Source organism: Aythya marila, assembly GCF_965140915.1.
Source record: "Aythya marila genome assembly, chromosome: 25".
Classification (NCBI taxonomy): domain Eukaryota; kingdom Metazoa; phylum Chordata; class Aves; order Anseriformes; family Anatidae; genus Aythya; species Aythya marila.
The window spans coordinates 5870883-5894278 of NC_139066.1; the positions used below are offsets into that span (position 1 = coordinate 5870883).

At 54.4% G+C, this 23396-nt stretch overlaps 2 protein-coding genes across 2 annotated transcripts in view; one reads left to right on the top strand and one right to left on the bottom strand.

Annotated features, from left to right (window-relative positions):
- Nucleotides 1–1916: 1916 nt before the first annotated feature.
- Nucleotides 1917–5959, bottom strand: MRPL45 (mitochondrial ribosomal protein L45). The gene is made up of 8 exons (XM_082778866.1): nucleotides 5889–5959; nucleotides 5528–5717; nucleotides 4978–5095; nucleotides 4505–4603; nucleotides 3900–3948; nucleotides 3512–3661; nucleotides 3256–3429; nucleotides 1917–2368 (listed from the first exon to the last, which is right to left on the bottom strand). Exons 1-8 carry the CDS (start codon nucleotides 5934–5936, stop codon nucleotides 2276–2278), a joined length of 921 nt encoding a protein of 306 aa, XP_082634992.1. The 5' UTR covers nucleotides 5937–5959; the 3' UTR covers nucleotides 1917–2275.
- A 3706-nt stretch (nucleotides 5960–9665) lies between these two features.
- Nucleotides 9666–23396, top strand: part of NPEPPS (aminopeptidase puromycin sensitive) — a 33886-nt gene continuing 20155 nt past the window's right edge. Inside the window, exons 1-2 of the mRNA XM_082778930.1 lie at nucleotides 9666–9922; nucleotides 17973–18057. Of these exons, the coding sequence (XP_082635056.1) occupies nucleotides 9800–9922; nucleotides 17973–18057 (208 nt within the window). The 5' untranslated portion in view covers nucleotides 9666–9799. The remainder of the gene's footprint in view (nucleotides 9923–17972; nucleotides 18058–23396) is intronic.

A 23396-nucleotide genomic window follows, 5' to 3' on the forward strand; every position in this document is an offset into this window, starting at 1 on the left:
CCAGCTGGCAGCGGTTGTGCAGGGAAAGTCCTGAGCTGAATCCCGCCACCTGCCCACACAGGGACCCAAAACCTAGGGCTGGGGACAGCCCAGGGCTGCCTTCAGCAGGGGTCCAGGCTCCCGAGCACCACGGGAATTCAGAGTGGGGGGAGCTGGCAGCCCCTGCCCGCTGGATCAGCTCGCTCCATGGTGAGCCCAGGGCAGCCACGGTGCCCCTGGGGAGGAGAACAACTCCCCAGAAGCGTTTGTCTTAACTAATTACGCCACTGACTCTGCAAAGCACTTCGTTATTGCTGGCTACTTCTCTTGTACACACGTGTGCAATGCCCAGAGCTCATCTTCCCATCGCAGGGGGGATTTTCCATCACCCTTTCCGCTGGCACTCCCCAGCCGTCACTTTTACTGCCCTCCTGTAGGAAGCTGGGATGCCCCGTTTCAATTTCTTGCTGTATTCACACCCCTTTTGGGGGCAGAGGTGGAAACCAGGTCCTGTAAGACGGGGAAGGTGCTGAGGCCATGGGGGCACAACGACCTCCAGGGCATGAGGCAGGGCTGATCCCATCACCAGGGGAAGTGCTGGGCTGCACGCTGCGGGCTGTGCAGGTCCCGCTCCCCCCTGCTCCCCCCAGGCACCACAGCACAGCAGTCTCCCCAGGTTTGTTCCTCTGCTCCGTTTGAGTGGAAGCAAATCAAAACCTGAGGCACAGAAGCAAACACTTCTGTTCTCTCTGATCTCCCCGCAAGGCTGAGGCTCGGGGCTTGTCCTGCCGTCCCTTCGTTTGCCTCCTCTCTCCTTAAAGTGGCGTCGCTGTTGTGTGCTGTGATCCTCAGTGCCGAACGTCAAAGTCATGCAGTGGTGTAAGTAAGTGTACATACAGAAAATAAAGTTATCCTCGGCGTGCACACTCGGCTGATTTATGGGCTGTGGGCAACGTACAGAATACATCTAAGGAAGAGCTACAACAGAAAGCAGCGAGGCTGCAAAGGACACCCAGGAACAGCAGTGGTGTAGTCAGAGAGGTTGGCAAAGGAAATGGGGGAGCTACACTGGAATTAAATGCTGTTCTCCCAAAAAAAACAGCCACTGTCGGAGAACACTCCTCTCATTCAGAGCCTGAGCTGAAGAACCGTGGCCGTAGGAAGCAGCTGAGCAGTCACAGCCGCACCCGCTTCTACGCTGCCTTAGTCACAGCAGACACAGGCCAGGCAGCTCGCTCATTTATTTTTGTTCCTACCCCAGCTCACATATGCTGGAGCACTGAATCCCTCTCCAGCTCATGAATGAAGCGTAGGCAGAAGGCTCGATATAGTAGGTTCTTGCGGGAAAGGCAGACAGATTGTGACACCCCTCTGACTTCCAAAAAGATGAAAGGGATTCCATCGCTGGCTCCTCTCCTAACTGAGCACAGAGATGGGATTCTGCCCTTTCAAAGGAACATCATTCACAAGCAACACTGAACAACTCTGCAAGCATAAGGAGCCATAAATCTTACCGCGTGCTCTGTAAAATCTCTCTCAAGGAAGAAAAAAATACTCTCAACTCTCACAAGCTCTTGAAAATGGCTGAATTAAAAAGCAGTACGAGGCTGGAAAAGGAAACGCTGTTATCTGATGACCAGTGGATTTGCTGCTCTGTGACTAGGTGCAAACAGAAGCTACCTGAGCAAAGCAAGAACAGATCAGCAGCGCACTGCCTTACTTGCAGCTGTGGAAAAAGGTAACCCCTGGGTACATTTTCTGGACTCACACAGCCTGCTAAACCAGAGGGCCCGATGTGAATGTCATCGTGTCCACAGGATGGTGCCAGCCGCTCATTAATAACATTGCTAAACTTGAGAGCACATGGAACAAACGCACCAAAACCCGTCGGCTATGAGAAATGCTGCCTTTTGACATTAATTGACACAAACACTGACCTCAGGAGTCAATAAATTTTATTAAATTATCAGTGCTGTGCTACAGCTTGGCCGTTAACAAGCACCCATTCAGCAGGACCCACTCAGGAGAACCTGACTTAAAGTGTGCTTGCTGCACCAGTAGTTACTGCTGTACCAATACCTACTACACAGAGAGGGTTAAGACACAGCACAGTCTATCTGGACAGAGTAAAGCTCTTAGAGCTCATCTGAATCCTCTCCCACTTCCCTTTCCCTCCTTTCAAGGCGATTTCTTAGTGAGCGGAGTCCGTTCCTGAAGCTGCTTTGTTGAAAAGCACAGCTACACACAGCTGGCTCCCTCCACAGGCATTCTCTGTTTTGTTCCTTCAGGGTTGTTCTTACTGCTGCCTCTGTACTTGCTCTGAAGTTTCTTCTTTATTTTCTTTAACCTCTTGTGAAGAATCCAAGGCTGGGCCAGGAATCATCACCGTCTGCAACAGCAAGGACAGAAATCAGCACAACGTGGAGCAGCTCGGAACTGTTGTAACGAGAGCGTGAGAAAGGGTGACCAGGAGGTGGTGGCAGTGCACAGGAAGATGACCAGATGGCAGCAGCGGGAGGGAGGACAGCGCAGGGAATGGTATTACCCGCATTGTACCACACTGCACTTCTCACCTCCTGCCTCTCCAGGACCTGTTTTGTCACACAGGAGGGCAGAGCACCTGCCGCAGTTTGCCAGGTGCAGTACAGGGAGCAGTGAAGCCCTGAATTATCACGTACCTGTCAAATACCATTGGTCTGCTACTACATCTCCCAGGTTACCCTAGAATATGTATTTTACCTATTTTCCAGACAGAGATATCAAACCTTCAGTCCTGTTACCCCTGAAAACTAGGCTAGGTACAGGAGCAATCAGATGGCTTAAAACCCAACTCCCTGCATAGTTCAGAGCCGACCCCACGCCTGTCTCAAGTTACAGATTTGTCTTTTGCAGTGCTGATGGCTCTATAAAAGTTTTTCCTTTAATCACAGGAAATTCTATGCAATATTCCACAATTGTGTGCATCAAAATGCAGCTGCAATCTGTCATAAAGCCTCCAGAAGCAGCAGAAAACTTACTGGTCTTATCTAGGACAGAAGCACACAAATTGCAGATACCTCCTGGGACTAAACCCAGTGCCTAGCAGTTGTAACATTCACTAGCCACCGTGAGAGATGCTAGAGGCTGATAATCCCACGGTAATAAATGGGACTGCTTGCAAATAAATGCACCACCAGCCCAGTACAGGAAGCTCAGCTCTGTTTTTGTCCAAAATAAGCTAGGAATTCATGTGTCACAGCCAAAGGCCATGCTGGTGTCTGCCCTTGGTGGCATTACCTTAATGATGGGGTCCTTCGGTGGAGCCCACTCCGGAACAATCTTGCCGTGCATCCTCCATGTGCCGTAGGGGTTGACCAAATACCTCTCAAATACGACGTACTCCAGAACATCCTTGGGCACCTGCTCCCCGCCGTACATCAGCCGCCCAAACCGGTCATAGACAGCCAGGGTCTGTAACAGAGCCAGGAAACACGCTGGGCTGGCCCCGGGCTGGAGTCTGCTGGGGGGGGGACAAGGGGACAGGGGGACGTACCTGCCGCGTGTGCATCCGCACCGTCACCTGGCCGTACAGGTTACTGGGGTTCACAATGCTGTTGCACCGAATGTGGACCACTCTCGGAGGCTCCAGAGACTCCACAAAACTCCAGCGGATGGTCTTGTACCTGTTGCCACGGACCATGTCCTGAAAAGGACAAATAAGTCAGCACCAACTTCATTGGGATGTGAATTGAACAAGCAAACTCCTGCATGTAACGAGGCACTCGTTCGTTAGCTGTTACTTAAACTTGTGCTTTGTCTCCCCACTGTCTTTATTGTATTCGGGTGGGGAAAAAAGAAAAGAGACAATTTCTCAACCCTTCCACACTATTTAAGGCTCTCTAAACCCGACCAAGGACACACTAACGCCCAGATAAACTTACCGGGTAGCAGCGCTCTGTCACCAGGGAGTGAAGTTTCTGCTTGTTAAAACTGCAAGTGAAACACACCCAGTTACTCAAACACACTTATTGTAAAGAGGCTTACTCACAAATTCCTGCTTCTCCAGAAGATTTATAACCCACCCGCAAAGCAGAAAAACAAGATTCTCAGCTGTGATCTTAACACAGAATCAGAACCTGAATGCTAGCTGGCTGGCAAGACTTCGGAGAAAGACATGGCAGCATCCCTTGGAGGCTAGTTATGGCCTAAGTGTTCTATTGATGTTTGAAATTGTAACCAAAAATGATGCACTTCTGAAAACTGTTCCACTTCTACAAAGCAGAGCAAGTCAGGGGAGCATCATTTCAACACCCAAACCATTCCCCATGGCATGATGCGGAACAGCAGCAACCACCAGCTCAGCTGCTAATAGCACTGATTCCCAAACCTCTAATGCCACCTCCTCTTCAGAGAGATGAGGGCAGCAGAAGAAAGTACTCGTTGCAGAGGAGGCACAAGGATTAGAAAGATAAGGAAGAAAACCAGAGCATATAAGGAAAAAGAAGCCGGTCCTGCATAACCACATCGGTCAGAGACCAGGTCTTACTTTGCCAGGCAATTGTGAGCTTCAATGAATATCTCCTGCGCCTTCTCTGGGAAGGTTTTCGTGCTGAAATCCGGAACATGATCCTTTACCTTCCGCAGACTGAAGAAAAAAAAAAAAAAAGCTCTGCAGCAATTAAAAAACACTTCAGTGTTTCAGGTGAGAATCTTATCCAGTTCAAGAGCTGCTTTTCCCAGGGAGCAACTGGGAACCAGAGACTCCCTCCCCACTGACACAATCTCTAGGTGCTCATAAGAGAGACGTACTGCTGCAAACACAAAGAACCCAGGGAATGTGAGCACACATTGCACCCCTTCGTGCCAGGACAGACGCCTTGCGTTCCCTCTCACACCAAGGAGGGTTGGTTAAGTGGTACAAGAGCAGCAGTGTTGTAAACAAACACACCACCTCACCACTGCGAGACAGAACTGGGCAAGGATTCACCACCACAGGCTAATTAAAAGGAAGGTACATACGCTAGCTGGGAGGCAGCGGTCTGCTTCAGCTTCTCCACCCTTTGCCTCAGCCCATCTTTGGATAGGGAAGACATGCGGGCATCACCCTCAGGGGGGACATAAGGGTCTATAATATCAGCTGCACGAGAGAGAAGAGAGGTCGGGAGGCTCAAAAACTGCCAAATGCTGCATGATGAAGGTAACAGAGGCTGCTGGAGAAGGATTCCTCCCTGAAAACACCTTTAGGATGAAATAAGAGCATGGCCACAAATGACAGGGGCACCTCTCACTGTGAGCAAGCCGTGTTAGACCACCTGCTCTCCTCCTCTCCCACGCAGCCCCAGGATACGAGGACAAGGCACCCAGCCGCAGGGAGCACGGCCTCCCACGGCAATGCTGGTCCCGGGTGCAAAGGGGCCGACAGCCCCACACACAGCCGACAGCAGCGGGGCCGCTGCCTCCACCCACACGGGGCAGAGCAGGCAACGGAGCCTGCTGCAGGGGGGCTCCGTCCCTCTACGGGATCGCCCCTCGGGAACCGGCCCCGGGGGGGGGGGGAGGGCCGCGGTACCTGTGCAGGCCAGGAAGAAGGCGCGCTCCAGGCGGTCCTCGGGCAGCGCCCTGGCGGCGGCGCGCAGCCGGCCCTCCCTCTCGGCCGGGGACAGCTCCCGGGCCCAGTCGGGCACGAACAGCCGCCGCTTGGTCCGCACGGGCACGGCGAGGCACGGCGGGGCGGCCCCGGGGGGGCGCAGAGCCGAGGCCTAGCGGGAAGAAACGGGAGGCCAAGCGTTAACGGCCGGCCCCTCACGCCTCCGGAGCCGACAGCACCGCGCCCAACGCCGCCCGGGACCGTGCCCGGACCGGGAGCCTCCCCCCAGCCCCCGGCCCTTCCCCCCGGCCTTTCCCTCCCCGCCGCCCCCGGCGCCCCGCACCCTTCGGCCCAGCAGCCCCAGTCCCGCCGCCCTCATGGCGGCCGCCATCTTGGCGCCGCGCTGCCCGACGGGAAGGGGGGCGGGGCTTGAAGGGGGAGGGGGCGGGGCCCGGCGGTGGCGCGCGGAGGGGGCGGGGCCGTCGGGAGCCCGCGCGGCGGCGAGTGGAAAATTCCATCGGCTGCGGGGGGGGGGGGGGCGGGGGAGGCTCCGCCCCCGGCGCGAGGCGCCCCCCCCCGGGGGTGAGGGGGTGGGGAGGGGGGAGGGGGCGTGACGCAGCGGGGTGCGCGTGCACGGGGCGGGAGCCCCCCCCCCGCAGCATGGGGGGGGGGGCGCGGCGCCCACCCCCATTGCAGCGCCCTGCGGCGTGCACGGGGAGCAGCCCCCCCCCAGCACTCCCCCGTGCATGGGGAGCAGCCCCCCCCCCCCCATTACCCCCCCCCCCCCCCCGTGCACCGTGCACGGCTGCGAACGTGCAGGAGCCCCCCTGCAGCACGGGGGGGGGGCGCAGTGCACACCCCATAGCACCGTGCAGCCCCCCCATGCGATGTCCTTGATGTCCCTGTGTGCACCCCCCCGGTTCTGTCCCCCCCCCCCGGCCCCTCCGTCTGTGTCCGCCTGGAGGTGGGGGGCTGCCTGCTGGGGGGGGGGGGGGCAAGGGTAGAGGGGGGGCTGTGAGGGCTCCATTTGTGCCCCCGCAGGGCCCCCACGCAACCCCCCCGGGGGATGCAAGGGATGGTGCTGGGGGGGCTCAGCCCCATCCGCCCCCCCCCAGCCGTGCTCCCAGCGCGGGGACTGTTGATTTTGGCCAGGTTTGGCTGGGAGGGAGCCCCCCCGCCGGCCGGCTGGTTAATGTGTAGTGAGGGCCCTGCTGTGCCCAGGACCCTTGACCCCAGCCCACGCCGCTATCGGGGCCTGACCCCCCCCCCAGTAGGGGCCGGGACGGGGTGCGGGGGGGGGTTGGGTGCCACTGGGGGGCTCTTACAGCAACCAGGGACAAGGATCGGCTCCAGCGAGGGTGGTGGCCCTGTGCTGCCCCCCCCCCATTTGCAGAACTCCCCCATTTTGCCCCGTCGGGGCCTTTGCTAGGCTTTGGCAGGCCCCGAGCACCGGGACGAGGCCTCGGCGTCCTCCAGGCAGGGCTTTGGCCCCGTTGGCGCCATCCCTGCCCCATGGAGGTGCTTGTGCTACGCGCCCCGGGGCTGTGGGGTGCAGGGGGGGCAACGGGCAGGGCAACGGGCAGGGCAACAGGCAGGCCGGCACGCAGCCCACCGCCACCGCTGCCAGCTCCTCCTGCCACGGCCTCTTGCTGGGGGCAGCCCCGGAGCCGCCCGCAGCTCCCAGCACCGTCCCCTGCCCCCAAATACCTCGGATTCCTGCCCTAAGCCGCGGCTGGACCTGCGAGGCAGGATTAGCCCCGTGCCCTGCGGCTGCTCCCGCTCTCACAGGGACACCAAAAACCCATGCGAAAAGAGAAGAAAAGAAAAGGCTCTCCAGGATCTTTCTTTTTTTCTTTTATTTTTTTTTTCCTCTTTCCCTTGTTTCCCTAATTAAGCCAGTGCACTGCCAGCAATTTGTGGCCGCAGGATCCGGGCTCATCGCAGCCCCTGGCAGCCACCGCGTCCGCTCGTCCCCGGGCCTCCCCGAGCCCGGTTCGTTCGGGACACGGCAGAGGCGGCAGCTTCCCCGGGGCGTCTCCTCGGAGGCTCTCCTCCTCCTCTCCCTCTTCCTCTCCTCCTTTCTTTCCTTCGTGATTCTTGCTGACAGCAGCATCTGTCACCGAACAATGCAGCAGCGCGGGCCAGCCGCCGCGGCAGGGAGCCCCGGGGGTGCGGCGAGGCTCGCCCGGCACACGAGCAGCGGCACCGAGCGGCACGGGGTGGGGGGCAGAGCCCCCAGACAACCCCCCCATCGCCCTCCTGCCTTCATCCCGCTGCTGGCCCTGGGGAGAGGAGCAGGGGGAGAAGCCGTCCTGCCCCGCCAGGTCTCTCCTGCCGGCTGGGGTGCCGTCTGTCCCACCGCTCTGCCCGTGTCCGTGTGTCCCCGCGGACGGTGGCAACGCTAAAAGGCATCGGAGGAGCCGGGGAGGGTGGTGGCACCCGGAGGCCTGCAGAGCTTCCCAAAGCCCCGCACGGCTCCAGCTGCTTCCCGCTGTCTCCTTCCCTCTCCTCGGGGCACTGTAGCACAATGCAGCCCCGAGAAGCCCCAGATGAACCCACGCTCATCAGCTGCTTGGTTTTTATAATTATGTGCTAAGATCCGTCTGTACTTTCTCCATGCCCCAGTTCGTGCCGCAGACTCCTCCAGGTCTCAGCAAATCCCCACCCTCTCTCTGCTTGGCGCTAGCTTATATTTTAAACAGCGAGATGTCACTTTTAGCGAAAATAAATCTTTTTTTTTTTTTTTTGGAGGGGGGGGAAGGAGAAGAAAAGGAGCAACTGTGATATCCAGCGGCAGAAAGCAATTAACAGCCAAATGCTTTCCTGCCCCAGCAAGCTGTGCTTCCTTCCTAACGCGAGGGAGGTTGTGAGGTTGTGGCCCCGGCAGAGCCGCGGCGCGGGGCCGAAGTAGGTCAGCGCCCCGAGCGGGGTTCCCGGCAGAGCTGAACCCCGAGCCACGGCTCCCACCCGGAGCCCAAACAGGGCTGGGTGCGAGGGCAGGGCTGGGCCTCCAGGGCAGCACCGCTCCTCCCGAGGAATTCGATTTTTCGCCCTTCTTTTTTTCCCATATAAAGCCTTTATTAAGAATTTTTAAACTTCCTGCTGGCGGTTGTCACGAAACCCAGCCGCCCTCCACCATCACCCACTTGGGACATTTATTGCCCCGTAAATACCGCTCGCTGTGCTGCGTACGCAGCTTTTTAAGGCAGATTCCTGACATAGCATCTTCCACAGACCCCAGCAGCGTGGCCGGGCCCCGAGGGGCCGCGGTCCCCCGGGGTGGGCAGCAGCTCCCCTCTGCTCCACAGCCTGAGGCTTTTTAGGCTTGGGAGCACAAAATGGGCACAAGTGAGCGTGAGTTTGGCCAGGAAGGGTTCTGTGAGCACCTTGAGCCCCATTTTTCTTTATTTTTTCTGTGATCCCCGCAACACCCAGCTCTGCTTCTCCCCCTGCTGCAGCTCAGGCCCAGGGAGGAGGAGGAGGAGGAGGAGGAGGAGGAGAGGACCAGGAGCAGCCCCGTGCCCTGCAGCTGCCCAGGCAGGCAGGGCAGGCCCGGGGGCAGCGCTGCTCCTCGCTCCTCGCCGTTCCCGTCCCCTCTCCCCCCCCGGGCTTCGCTGCAGCCCCCGGGGCCCTTCTCCAGCCGCTCCCACGGTTCCGTAACCGGGGGCCTGCAGCAGCCGGGGCCGGCCCCCACCTCTCCACGGGGGCCCTGCTGCTGAGGGCCTGCCCCGGGAGGCGACCACCGGCAGCGGGGACGGGCGGGGGCGGCAGGAACCGAGCCCGTGCGGAGCCCAGAGCCGGGCCCGGGACCCCCCCGGGACCCCCCGGGACCCCCGGGAGGGCCCCAACGCCCCCACCGCTTACGCAACGCGCTCGCTCCGCGCTACGTGCGCGGCCGCGTGGCGCCGCCGCGCGCTCACGCGCACGCGCGGCCCCCGTCCCTCCCCCTCCTCCTCCTCCCCCCTCTCCCCTCCCCTCCCGGGGCCGCCTCGTGCCGGGAGCGCGCGCGCGCGCCCCCGCCCCTCCCTCCCGCCCTCCCTCCCGCCCGTGTCGGTGCGGGGCCGCCGCGTCGCCGCTCGGAACCCCCGCGGCTGCCGCTGCTCGCCCGTCCTCCCCCTCCCCTCCTCCTCCTCCTCCTCCTCCTCCTCTTCTTCCTCCTCTCCTCTCCTCTCCTCCTCCTCCTCCTCGTCCCCCTCCCCCTCCCCCGCCCGCCGCCCCGCCGCGGGGGGGCGCATCCCCGCCGCCCGCCCCGCCATGCCGGAGAAGCGGCCCTTCGAGCGGCTCCCCGCCGATGTCTGCCCCCTCAACTACGGGCTGTGCCTCAAGCCCGACCTCATCGACTTCACCTTCGAGGGCAAGCTGGAGGCCGCCGTGCAGGTGAGGCCCGGCCGGGCCCGGACGACCCCCGGTGTCCCCCCCACCCCCCCCTCCGTCCTCCGGGGCAGCCCCCGGCGCGGTGCCGCGGCCGGGCAGGTGCAGGGCGGCCTCCGGTACCGGCCCCCCCCCCCCCTTCCCCTACACCCCCCCCGGCCCCACCGGGCGCCCCCTGCCCGCAGCCCGGCGGCCCCGCCCCGCCGCCGCCCCCGGGAGGGGCCCGGTACGGGGGGGGGGGGGGGCGGCGGCGGCGGTGGTGGAAAGGGGGGGGGGGGGCGCCCGGTGCCGCCCCTCCCGGCCCCGCTGCAGCCCCGCGGGCGCTGCCCGGTGCCCGCCCGGTGCCCGGGGCCGCGTTAGGCCGCAGCGCGGCGGGGCCCGGGGGCTGCCCCCGGCGCCCTCCGCGTCCTCCCCGAGCCGCCCCACGGAGCCGCGGAGGCTCCACGGGTGCTACCGGAGCCCCCCCCCCCAACCCCCCTTCTCCCCGGCTACCGGGGGAGGGCCCGAGGCGCTGCCGGGGCTGGGAGCGGGGCGAGGCCGCGGCCCGCGGCGGGGCAGCACCGGGGGCGCCCGGCAGGGCCCGGCCCGGCCTCGTGACGCTGCGGGGCTGCGGCTCCCGGGGCCCCACGGCTCCGGTCCTAGGGGCTGGGGGCTCCCCGTGGGGGCAGCCCCCCCCCCCCCCGGTGCGGCCCGGGATCGATTCCCGGCCCCTTCCCCGGTAATCCCGGCCGCCCGGTCCCGTCCTCGCAGCCCCGCTCCGGTTGCGGGGCCGCGCTGGAAACGGGATCGCTGCGATCGGCCCGGTTAAAAATAACGCTGGGGGGGAGGGGAGGGGAGGGGAGGGGAGGGGATGGCGGCTTTTTAAGCCGGCCTCGGAGCGGGGAGCAGCGCCCAAGGGCGGCCGTGGGGGCCGGGGGCAGGCGGGGGGCTCGGGGAGGTGGCGGGGGGCGCCGGGGGTTTGTCCCCGTTGGGATGTTTTAAGGCTGCGCCCGGTGGGGATTGCTCAATAGCTTCCAGAGCGGCGGGCGCCACCTGACAAGCAGAGCCATGGACTTTCCGACCCGCGCAGGGCACGAGGAAGAGCGTTGCTCCCCGGGGTTCAAGGTTGTGAGGAACCCGGTGAGCGCGATGTGCCCGCGGCGGGAGTAGGAGAAATAAGGTGATGTTTTAACACGTGCCTAAAATCTACGTCTTTATTCTCAAATTTCTGAGTGACCCAACCCCGCAGATTGAAGAACCGCGAGGCTGCCTCCCCAGCTGCACGTACACCAAGCGCAGGAGGTGGATGTGGAGCTGGCGTGCCTCGAGCAAACCCGGAGGTTTGGTCCAGCCACCAGTGTCCAAAGCGTGGTAAAGGCACGTTGCACACAACGAGAGGCTGCCCTCCGTGCCTTCACGGGGAGAAGAACAACCGGCTCAGCCACCGTGCTCGCTGGGCACGGTGCTTTTTGTACAAGGGAACGGCTTGCTTAGCCCTAACGTGCTAGCGCGTGCCGGTTGGTTGTTACTGGCTTGGGATTGAGTCTAGAAAATAAATTAGTTCTGTGCTTTTTGATCTAATTGGTTCAATTAGGGACTTGCTGGCCGTTGCTACCAGTACCTTCTAATAAGGTGGAGTGGAGTTCATCAGAGAGGGGTTCTGTTTTCAGCACGCTTGAGAGCTTTGGCATGCATTGTGCACGCATCGAGGTAAAGTAATTTAACAGTAAGACACGACCTTTGAATTGTCAAAGTTTTGGGTAAGGAATTTAAGTATTAGATGTGTGGCCTACTCTTGAAGGTCCAGGTATCTTTTTCTATATATAATTAAGTATAATTATTAGCCCCTCCAGTATGATAGATGTCCCATTCCAGTATGATAATGGTTAGGCAAATGATAAGCTGCCTCAGATGCTTAAAGGAGGGATGCTTTCTGACTTGCAGGGTGAGTACTGCAACTTTGACACTGGAATCAATCATAATTAATGACAAAATTAAGGAAACTTCATTATGCACTTCAAAAGTGTTTGCTGTTTTGCATATTTAATAGCAAACTGGAATTAGTGGAGGCTGCAATACTTAGTCAAGATATTACAAGTAAACACTTGATCAGTGAGTTTGTGTTTTTCATTCGCAGCCCTTAAGCAGGATTTGGCAGCTTTCTGTGTAGAATTTTGGTAAGTCTTTCAACTTGAGCACCAAGCCCTAAAAAAATGCTAAATAGCCTAGTCTTGGCTTTGGGGCAGTACACTTACGCAGGCTTTTGCATGTATGAATAACTTAAAACACTTGGTCTTTTTGCCACAGTAATAAACGTTGCACTTCCTATGCGTTGCCTTCAAATAAGCTTCAGAGGGTAGAGCCCTTCATGATTCAAAAGATAAAGCTGTTGCTTCATTGTCAGCAGTGGCCAGGTTGGTTTCAAAGGCTTAAGAAGAAATAATGCGTGCTTGTAGCTTATTGTGGTACTTCGAGTTTTCAGGTTAGGGGATTGGCCCTCTGTCTGGTGTTTGTCATGTCTTGATAAAGGAACAATACAGTAATCTGTCTCTCGGTACAGTTTAATTCTTTAGCCTTTTGTAGCTGAGCTCGTTAAGTGTTTGGTAGCCTAAATACCGCCTGGTTACCTGAGATTTGAAAACAGTGTAACTTGTGGTCACACAAACGTTTTGGAAGTCAGCAGAATTATGTAGCAATTACATAAACTGCTAAATTATCGTTGCCACTTATCACAGTTTAAAAACCCAAAGTCCTTGCAGGTTCCCTGTGAAATCGCTCATTTATCACGGCCAGAACCGAGCATGATGTGGTTGTGGGAGATCAGACGCCGCGTGCTGGTTGTGGATCTGGAGCTGGACTGGGGCTGCCTGTGCAATCCTGTGGGTGCTCTGTTGGTTTGGTTGTCTGCTGGGGTCCCAAACTGCTCTGCTGGGCTCACGTGGGTGCTTCTGAATGAGCACAATTAAGGTTTGGTGTTGTATGAGTGGAAACGGTTAATCTACTTTATTCATCTGTGAGCTTGAGATTTAATTATTGCAGCCCTGATTCTCGGGGTGTAGTTATCAGTGCAGCGCACTCGTATTACTCACTGCCTGGGTCAGCGCTTCGCTATTCTGCTCCTGACTCCGGGACGGCGTAAGGGAGGGCTGGAACAAAGAGGGGATGTGCTGCCCTTCTGGTCTGCAGCATCGCGCTGCAAAGGCAAATATGAATAACTCGCATCAGGAGCAAACATCTGGCTCCCAAAGTTTGTTTTAAGCTCCTGAAAAGCTCTGGGTGCTGTCACGGCCCTGAACAATCACCTGTCCGGCACTGGGCGTAGCGGTGCAGAGCTTGAGGAAGGTTCACGGCTGCCTTCCGACTTCCTGGTACAAACCACTACATAAACTCCCATCTCTGGAGAGGGTGGTGGTGATTCACTCCTTACAAACGGCAGGGAGGTGTTCCCTGGTTGCAGAGCAACCTGCTTGCTGCAGGAAAGAATTTACAACCTAAGGTGGATGGCTCTTTCGAGTATCTTCCCAGTCCCTTTAATGTGTCTTAGAGATACTCTGTTATATTTAGCAATGTTTAACCTGTATCTGTTGCTTTTTATAGGTTGATTATGCAGTATCTGCTAGGCTAAGGATGTGCAGCCTTCTGATCCCGCTGCACGCCGGTTAAAGATTGATTGTGACACTCGTGTCTCTAAACCTTGACAAAATTAACCATTGATAGGTGTAGTATTTGTGGTCAGCATCCCCTGAGGTGTGGGGGGGGGTTGTTCAGTGTAAATACGCGGCCGTGTTACCCAGCATAGCAGCTCACATTTGCAGGGCGTTAAATCAGGTCTGAATTGGAGTGACCCGAGCGCTGGAGGTGTCCTGCTGGGTGCTGGAGCCTGCGCCTTCCTGCCAGGAGCTCTGGGCTCCGTACCCGTGTGCCACCAGCTTCAAAAGCAGGAATGTCTTTGCTCCTCTCCCCCACAGAAAGGGCCCTTTCAGTTCTGTAATTCACAAGGCTAAGATGATTGCATTAATCGTAGTTGGAAAGGGATTTAGTTGCCTGTGCGAGTTCTGCACTTCTGAGCTGGGTGGCTGCTGTGTGAGTGCAGTTGGATGCTCCTCGGAAGGCAGCGAGGTGCTCCAGAGAGCCACTCAGCCTTGGCATCTGTAGGTTTACTGCTCGGCTACCATAACTTGCTCTAGATGCAAATTAACGCAACTTTTTTTTTTCTCATTGCATTTAGGAATTCTTAAAAAACAAAAAAAAAAAACAAACAAACAAAAAAAAAAAACTAGGACAGGACTGAAGTAATTTTGACTTTTTAGAGTAAAATGCTGCTAACACACGTGCTTGTTACGATGTTACGTTAAGGGAAGAGTTCTGAGGCTGAGAGTAGCAAGACTTTAATGACCTCCCTCGTCTTGTGAGCGGCTCTGCAGAGTAATCACAGAAGGACTGATGTTGGAAGGGACCCCAGAGGTCGTCTGGTTGTGGCTGGAGGTGCCTTTCGGTGCTCCTCGCCCTCGCAGGGAGGCTGGTGTTGACTGAGGCCGTTCAAAATCCTGTTTCTCGTGTCCTAAAACTGTTTTTTCCATCAGGTCGTTTCCTGATCTGATAACTGGTGAAAATACAAAGCTGTACAGCATCTTTGAGTCGCGTTTGGCAGAGTTCTGAAAACCTCTTCATTGTTTCGTGCTTTGAGAGTAACAGCTTAGGTGAGACCGCGCTGCTGGCTCCTGCCAGCGAGCTTCGTGTGTCCGCAGTGGGAAGGGTAACGTGGAGGTGAGCAGGGAAAGGAGCTGCGTAGCACTAAGGCGAGAGTGATTTCATCTTTTGTAGCATGAATAATGGTCAAATAATTGGCCTTTGTAGCTCGTCTCCTGTTTTGAATGATCTTGCGTGGGAAAACTTTCAGGAGGAGCTTAGGCTGTGGTCTCCCGTTGGGTGGGATTTTCCTTCCAAGAAGCAAGTGCTGAGCATGAAGATGGATGTGCAGGGGGTGGGAAGCAGGAGTCGACAGTTTGGGGTCTGTTGGCTTTATTGCGAGGCAGCCCTGCCTCTGGTACCTGCCTGGAGCTTCGTGGGAAGCGACACGCTCAGGGTTTTGAGACTGGTGCCTGCATTCCAGATACTGATCTTAGCTCATCTGCCGCTCTTAAGCGTGGCAGCCTGATGGCAAAACTGCTTCCATCGTGGCCATTTGGAGGTTGGCATTTATGACCTTTTCCTTCTTGTACACCAAATTGCCTTGATTGGCCTCCTCTTGCTGAGGAGCGGGTTTCTGACGTCGCGGAGCAAGGTGAAGCAGGGAATGGTTCCTGTCTGTGCACTTCCATCAGTGCTTACACCTCATGCAGCGAGGGGCTGCTTTGCCTCCTAAATACAGTGGCGTTCATGAAAAACGCTGCGTGAACAGAATATCTGCCTTCCAGAAAATAATTTTCCCAGAAATGTAGGAGTGGTTGCAAGGTTCACTCGCAGTAAAACGCGTTCATTCATCTTCCTGCTGCACGCGGTGTGCCTAAGACCAGGCTGCAGGTTCTCACGAGATAAAATGGTCATAGGAGAGGTATGCTGGGTGGTTCAGGGTTTTGTTTTGGTTTTGCTCTTACAGGTGTGTCTGTGCTTCATCATTTTTGTGGATCAGAGGGAGGAGGCTCTTACGCTAGGGCCTGTGTGCCAATGTGAAAACTTTTATTTTTTTCCTGCAATCAAATTATGAGAGGCTCAGAAGTGTGCCGTACAGTACGTGGTCACTGTTCATATCTCTGCTGAATTTTGCCCTACGTCTTTCAGAGCTGGAGGGTGACCATTTTTCCAGCTACTGACTCACTCACTGAGTCCCTTTAAATGTTTTCTAGCACGTTGTGCTCCTTTGTAAAACTGGCTCGGTGTTTGTAGGAGGTAAAGAAAGTCTAAGAATACGTAATTGCCTTTCTAAGGAGCCTCTGAATTTGTCTCTGCTTAAATGTAAACTTCTTATTTTGCAGGCACAGTCTATGCTGAAAATTCTTCTGTCCTCAGAAGAGTTCATTTGTTACAGATCAAGCCTATTGTTAAATCCAGTATTGTCTGCAGTTTGGACGACTACTGATGCATCGTGAATTCTTAATCCAGGGAGATTTGGATTTGTAGATTGAATAAAGGTCTCTACAAGTACATTTGTAAAAAAGATTTTCTCATCCTGATTTTCTGTGTTTTGGAAGACCTCCTTGAAAACCCCCAGACCTCAGTGTTGTGATGAAAGCCACCGGGCACCGACCTTTGGTCTGGGAGGTGTTGCAATCCTGTGCTTGCACGCACCCAAACGGAGCAGACAGCTCAGAGGCTCTGCGGGAAGTGTCCAGCCCCAGCCCCTTCAGCTGTCAGTGTGCTGGTTCCTGCCTGCTGGGTACGTCGTACCCTTGCTGTAGGATCACACCGAGGTCCTTAGGTGTAGGATCACACCGAGGTCCTTAGGTAAAGTTTTGGTTTTATGACCCCGAAGAGGCAACGTGGAGAAAACGAGCGGGGCTGTGTGCTGGCGGCGGGGCTTGGGAAGGCTCCCCATGCTCAGCAAAATCCTCAGTGCCGTGCCTGGTGCGTGCCGTGCAGACACTGCTGTTAGGAATGGGCCGTAAACATTTGCTTTAGAAGCAGAGTTGGGGACTGAGGTTATGGAGAAGCTCCCCAAGAAGCCTCCCCTCCTGCTGACCGCCCTCACGGAGTTCAGCTTTCCGTGGGGGACCCAGTGCTGGCAGGTGGGTGAACAGACTGGGGTTCAGACGGGCCGTGCTTCTGATGTGGGCACTCCTGCAGGGTTACACCATCGGGTTTGTTAAGCCTCTCGTCGCTGGCCAGGTTGGGATCTGTTTTTGTGTACACAATGACTAAGGAACCTGCAGCGAGCCCGGGCAGAGCCACTTGGGGCCGAGCACCCGCCTCTGTTGGCTCATCCCGCGTGGACGCAGCTCCTCTGTGGCAGGGGGAGATGTGTTCCTTTTGGCTGTGACACTTCGCAGGTTATTATTTTGGCTTCTCTGGTAACAAATGTGTTGATGCTGAGGTGCTGGAAGGGTGAGCAGGCGTCCTCTGGCCCTGCAGGACGGGGAGCACCCGGGGCCTGTGTCCCTCGCAGGCCGTCGGGCTCAGCGGTGGGATGTGGGCAGCCAGGGCGACAGCACAGGTGTTAATGCAGCATTTTTAGGTCATAACAGCAAAAAAAAGAAAGGGACACGAGTCCCTATGCTCTAAGGAAAGACCCAGCTGGGCAGGGAGCAGGTTCTTTGTGGCACGTTCAGTAATTGTGCCCTGGCCCAGCAGGATTGCCAGCATCATCCAGCGTGGTGCTTCGGGTGGCTTCAACCCTAAGTTTCTGACTAATTCCTAGTTTTGTTCCCAAATATTTTGCCCCTTTGTAATTAATTAATTTTTAATTTGAATGCCTCTGCATTCAAGCCCTCGCATCCAAACAGAAAGCTGGCACGCCGAGGCAGTTTATTACTACGCTGGGAGCTGGCCACTTGTTAAATAAAGCAAAGAGTGTGTAGCCAAGAGCTGGCAGAAGGAAGGCTTTCAGGAAAATGTAAAGGCAAATTTCTTGGCAGATGTTTTTAACCTAAAAAGTTCCTATAGTGTCAGCAGCCTGGAACGCAGTGCTGTAGGTTGTTTCTTCTGGTCTCTGGAAGATGTAGCTGTGTGTTCAAAAGCATTCCACTTGCACTACGGTCTCCCGAAGGTCGTCGCTAAAAGGCAGCCTACAGCTCTCTATCTATTTTTGTTGGTCTTGGATTCCCAGGCACGTACAAGGGCCCCATTGTCAGGCTTACATACCAATTTTTAACAGGCAGTCCATTCCCTTAAATAATTTACGGTATTGATAAGTAGGTCTGGATGGCTGGAACACGATTCGAGTGCGCATGTTCCGGGAAGAATGAGAGCACTCAGTGGAAAATCCTCTTCTTTTTTGCCAGTCTGAACCCTACCTTTTATTTCCTACACTTGGCGATGTAGGGGTTGGAGACTAAACGGAGGCTGGGCCTGCCTACCCGAGGGAGCGCGGCGGAGGAGGGCGCACCGTTTCTTCCTGATGCTGATACAATTTCTCTTACAGGTGAAGCATGCCACCAACCAAATTGTGATGAACTGTGCTGACATTGACATTATTACAGCTTCCTATGCGCCAGAGGGAGACGAAGGTAGGATTGTTGTTTGATTTTTTTTTTTGCTGGTGTTTTTACATGTTGTTCCGTTCCATTTTTGGTGTGAAGCATTGTTACCAACAGTTGTTAACTTCAACTGCAAAATACGTAAAAGTTGGGACTACCAACCTACCTCTAAAGCACAGAATGAGGTGCCAAGCCTTCGACCTTTTCTCATCCTACCACTTGCGTTACGCTTCCAAAAGTTACTCCACACTTCCATGAAGTCTGTTGTGCTCTCGCGCCTGTGCCTCACAGGCAAAAGGATGACTATTTTGATGTTATTTATTTGTATAGCAGATACTGTGTAAAAAAATGATCTGTACCTGTGGACATTGCAACATTGAGAAAATCTGCACCAAGGGCTTGGATAAAAATGTATCAGTAGTGGCTTGCAGTGGGAAACACTCATTGTGGAGGGTCTGAAAAAGTACAGAAAACACTTAATTGACATTTAGCAGCATTTCCCTAGTGTATGGCAGCATGGAAAAGGTGTTTGTGTGTAGGAGACACTGCCTGGGTACAGTTCAGTGAAAGACTGGAAGTTTCTGGAAAAACAAAAGCAGCAGCGCCTATTTGTAACACTTTCGGTAGTTGATGTCATCAGCAATTACGTGTAGAGGAGATTTATCAGGCACAAAAGAAGTTTCAGCAATTAAAGCATGAAAAGATTAAGATCTGGAAAATCAGCTCTTCGAAAGCGAGCGACGCGCTGGCGGTGTGCGGAGTCGTCTTGTGGTGTGGAGCCTCCGCTGCTTCGAGCCTCGCAGCTCTGTGGTCCGTGGGGCACAGCCGTGTGTTAAATTCTTCTGACAACAAAAGGCTCTGCAGTTTCCTTTCCGTCAGGTGTCACGAAGCAGCGTTAAACCATGGCTGTGAGCTGAAGGCATGGCCGTGGTGACAGGTAGGAGGAAGGTGTTCCTCTGGGTAGGTGAAACGTCTCCAGCACGGTGATTCCAGAGCTGGGGAGAGGGGCTGTGCTTCTCTCAACGCCCAGAGAAGCAGCAGCTTAGCTCTCTGCATTCGGTAGGGACCGTTTGGATCTTGTTGCAGTGCTCACTGTCCTGTGGCTGATGGGTTTTTACCTGCCAAACAAAACATCTGCAGTGAGTCTTTGCATTTAAATCACTCCAACTTTCTTTTAACGTAGCCTCACAGAAACAGAGGGGCTCCCGAAGTGCAGCTGTGAGCAGCTGAGCTGTGCTCCAGCAGCCGGGGACCCCCGTCCAAAGGGAGCGGCGTTGTGCTGGGGGGCAGAGCTGGCAGCAGGAGCCTCGCCAGGAGGTTTGGGCAGTGCAGGAGCGGGGTGCTGGCTGCCCCGAGTGTGCCCCAGCCGTACCCCTGCTGCTCCCAGCTGCTGGCAGCGCTCTGTGGGCACTCCTGGAGCTGTTTCTTGCACTGCATAAAGAGGAGATAATGAGAGAGGTGGTAACAGCTGAGCGTGTCTGCAGTCTGGTCCAGCTGCCACTCTGCCGCAGGCCCAGATCACCTTTTAATTTTTTATTTTATCCCTGAGAAAATGAAAATAAATGGGAAGAAGTGCCTAGGAGTAATCTCTTTCTGCTCGAGTCAAGGGAAGTTAACACACACACACCCTCTCTATTTTATTATCTTTCTGTTTTCGGAGCTGATTTTCCTCTCCTGCAGGGTCTGTTTTTATGTTCTTTAACAGCGATACGCTCTCCTTGTAACTTTGAAGTATTAATAGCAGAGCTTAAGGCAGACTTTTTTTTTTTGCCCTTAAACTGAGTAAACTGGAAATAAATTTCTGTGGCCTCGGCTCCTTCGTTCTGATTTTCAGATAGGCTTGAATACGGCGCTGGGCACGGAGGAATACGAGCACAGCACCCTGGCAGTGGTAAAGGCACAGACCTCAACCTGCTGGAACATCGATGGTTGGGGTGTAGTGCTGCAGGTTTTCCATAATTACACTCTGGCTTCATGGGGTTAAAACATATCTTTCAGTTTGGAAAGCTGCCAACTAGTATAATGGCTTTGGAAGTAAAATTGCATGAAGTTGGCAGACTGTTTGCTGGCACCTGTTGATACAGATCGAGTCAGCCTTACTAATGCTCCTATTGTGCACAGCTTTTGGATGGTAATTTTATAACTGGTCTCAAAAACAGAATACGAAATGTAGTCCAGTGAGGCAGCAGAAATCAGCCAGATCAGTTGGATTTGGTTACTCAGGTGCTGTTTCATATTGCCTGTATAGAATACTTGAAAGCGAGTTAACGTTGCTGAGGCTTCCTCCTTAAAGCTCTGGTGGGAAGTTGTTGGCCCGTTTGCTTCTGCACCTCAGTGGGGAAGAGAAGGCAATCGGTCAGCTCGCTTCTTTCAACGTGGTTATGTTCTGACAAGCAGCTGTGTGAAGGAGAGACCGTGTTCACCAGACACCCGCCCTTCGTTGCTGGAGCTGATCTCTTGACTTTCATGCAGAATGGTTTATTCTGCTAATGATTCGTGGTAGTTTGGAGTGCACTGGTTTGTGCAGCTCCTAACTGGAGCTGTGGGCTGTGCTTTCCTTCTCTTCCTAGCCATTCTTCTGGAGACGAATACAGCAGAGGGTAGAGCTTGGTCTTTGGAATTTTAATGTAGATTTGCCAGGAAATCAGGTTATTTCCCAAAACTTGACAGGAAGCTGAGGAACAATTGCTGAAGATTTAAAGTCAAAGTGAAAATTTTTTGCTACGTGATCCAAGGTTGAATGTTAGTGAAGAATAAACCAAGAGATTGATCGTGCAGTACTGTGGAATGGAAAAACTCCCTGTTTTGTTACAAAACTGAGCGCACTGATGGTCACTGAAGGATGTGCGTTTGCCGTTTGTGCCAGTTATGTTGTAATGGAACAAAGCCACTCAAGGAGATGGAGTTTTCTTCTGCTGAAGTTAAGTTTGGCTTCTCCCGCTAGTCATAACAAGCAATTATTTTTGTTTTTCAAGAAGCTAGCTTTCAGCATTTGTAGGCAAATGTTTACAGTGCAGTCCTAGCGGCTAGGTGCAGGCGTGCTGTCCTGCCTTAGTCCAAATGGCTGACTTTGCTCGCTGGGTGAAGAAGCAAAAGGGCACACCCGAGCAGGCTGCTTCTAAAGTTAAATTTTAAGGGAGTGAGTTTCATCCCTACTGGACGTTACGCAGTTCGAGCTCCCCATGAATCTCCATCAGGGAGCTGTGGAATTGTGGTGGAGTCGTGAGCAGTGTATTGCGTTGTCTCTGCTCAGCTTGGATAATTCTTCAGATGCTGGGAGATCTGAAGCAGTTCCTTAAATTTAGGGATGCTTACGGAGTAGTAATTGGCAATTTTGTATAGAAGACTACAAGCAACTGTAATCTTGTTTTTTAGCAGAAATAATCGTGTGAACTTCGATTTGTACTTCATCTTTTAGAAGGTTTTAAGGCCAGAACCTGTTTTATTTTGTTTCCTTCAAAGGATTGCAGGGACGTGCCTGGATGCTAGTGCTTAAAGCGGTGTGCTTACACCAGAGCCTCACCTGACTTTTTCAGATGACAACCACAGATCACTAATGCTTATCACGAGCTAAGCAGTGTGGCCCAAGTGTATCTAAGCAATGCATCCCTGTGGCCTGGGCTCACTGCTGTCCCACCACAGTGTGAGGTGCTCCAAAACCATGCTGCTGCAGGAAGGGGCGACGAGGCTCGTCCTTCTGTTGGCATTCACCTTCCTTCTGCAGAACAGCCACGTGGGTGAGGAGTCTGCTCTGCCTGAAAACTGAAAACTCTACAAGGAGGAAGGGAAAAAGGAAAAAAAGGCAGCCCGGAGACAGATCACCTTCCTGGTCACAGTGATTGCATACAGCTGGGGCCAGGTGGGGAACATGAGGCTGCTGTCCCTGCCTGCAGCAGACTGGGTTTGTGAAGCCAGTTGTGACACCTTTCTTTGCTGTAGAAAAGCCTGTTTTCATCCTTTCTTCTGGAGAGGAGCTTGATGTGACACAGAAATTTTAATGGTAGGTTATTTAAAGACGTCTGGGCTGCGCTGGCAGAGTTTGTGAATATCAGATAGGTGAGAATATTGCTGGCTCCTGTGAAGGATTTTACAACCACTAGTTTGAGACCTGCGAAAAGATGTGACAGCACTTGAGAGCGTTCTCAGGAACAGCATCGGCATAGCTCAGCGCTAATGCAGAAGGATGGCATATGACGTGTCAGCGTGCAGATGCTTTAAGCTGAAGTGTTTAATTTGCAGGTAGGGTAGGCAAAGAGAGCACGCGGCGCAGTCACAGCAGCTCAGCTGATGAGTACAGGTTCATTAAGCCAACATGCCTTCGATTACCAGTGATGGGGGGGGCAATAAACCTGCCTGTGTAGGGCAACATTTCTTACAGGCAGCTGGATTTCTGATATTTATAATTCCATCATTTCCGTTCGGCTCTGTCTTTGCTTTGTAATACACGTACGTTTGACTTTGGTTAAAACCTTTGGCTCGGATCCACGTTTATGGGTATGTAATGCAGAAATTGGGATCATTAATTGATGTATCCGTCTAGTTACCATGCGATTTCAGGAAGTACTTTGTAGGACTGTAATTCGTTTAAAATGCTGTTGTAAAATTTGATACGTAGTGCCCTGAGTTAAGGAGAGCTTCTGGGTCTGCTCTTTATTCATTTTTTCCAAAAGCATCGAGCACCAGCAGCTTTTTATTTTCTCATGCGACTTGGTCCAGACTGTGCACTAATGTGCTAGTGATTAACTTGCAACCTTGCAGTGCCAAACTCTCCGGAGTTAGCCGGCTGCCAAAATTGTGTTGTTCTCTTCAGGAGCTTTTGTATTCACCAGTGGTAGGAATTCAGACGGCCTTTTACTGCAATTACATCTTTGTTAGAAGCAGTTCTCTCCAACTACAGAAAGTATTGCTGATGGTTTTCTATGGTTCTTTCGCTGCGGATTAAATTAGCGCTGAATAGTTGGTGTATCTTTGAACCTTTCATTTATATTCTGCTGTTTTAGAGCACAGCAAGGCCCCTCTGCAGCTGTTTTAGGTTTCTGGTTGAAGGATCCTGGTTGTACATCGCTTGGGATGCAGTGATGGCACTTGGTGAGTTAGGAAGGTGGCAGCAGCACGAGGTATTCTCTCTTGGCTCTGCTAACTCTGCGCTGCAGGACAGTTCGATTCCCGTACAATGATTCCCTCCCCCAACTACCCAGCTTGGCCTCATAGTTCAGATGTTTGCATCTACAAATAGATCCAAATGCTGTGTAAATGCCATACTGCTTAATATTTCAGTTGATTTTGGATGCCCTTGCTGAATGGTATACAAACTCCAAGGTAGGTCCGTGGTTCTGAAGACAATTTTTAAGTAGAATCAACACTGAGTT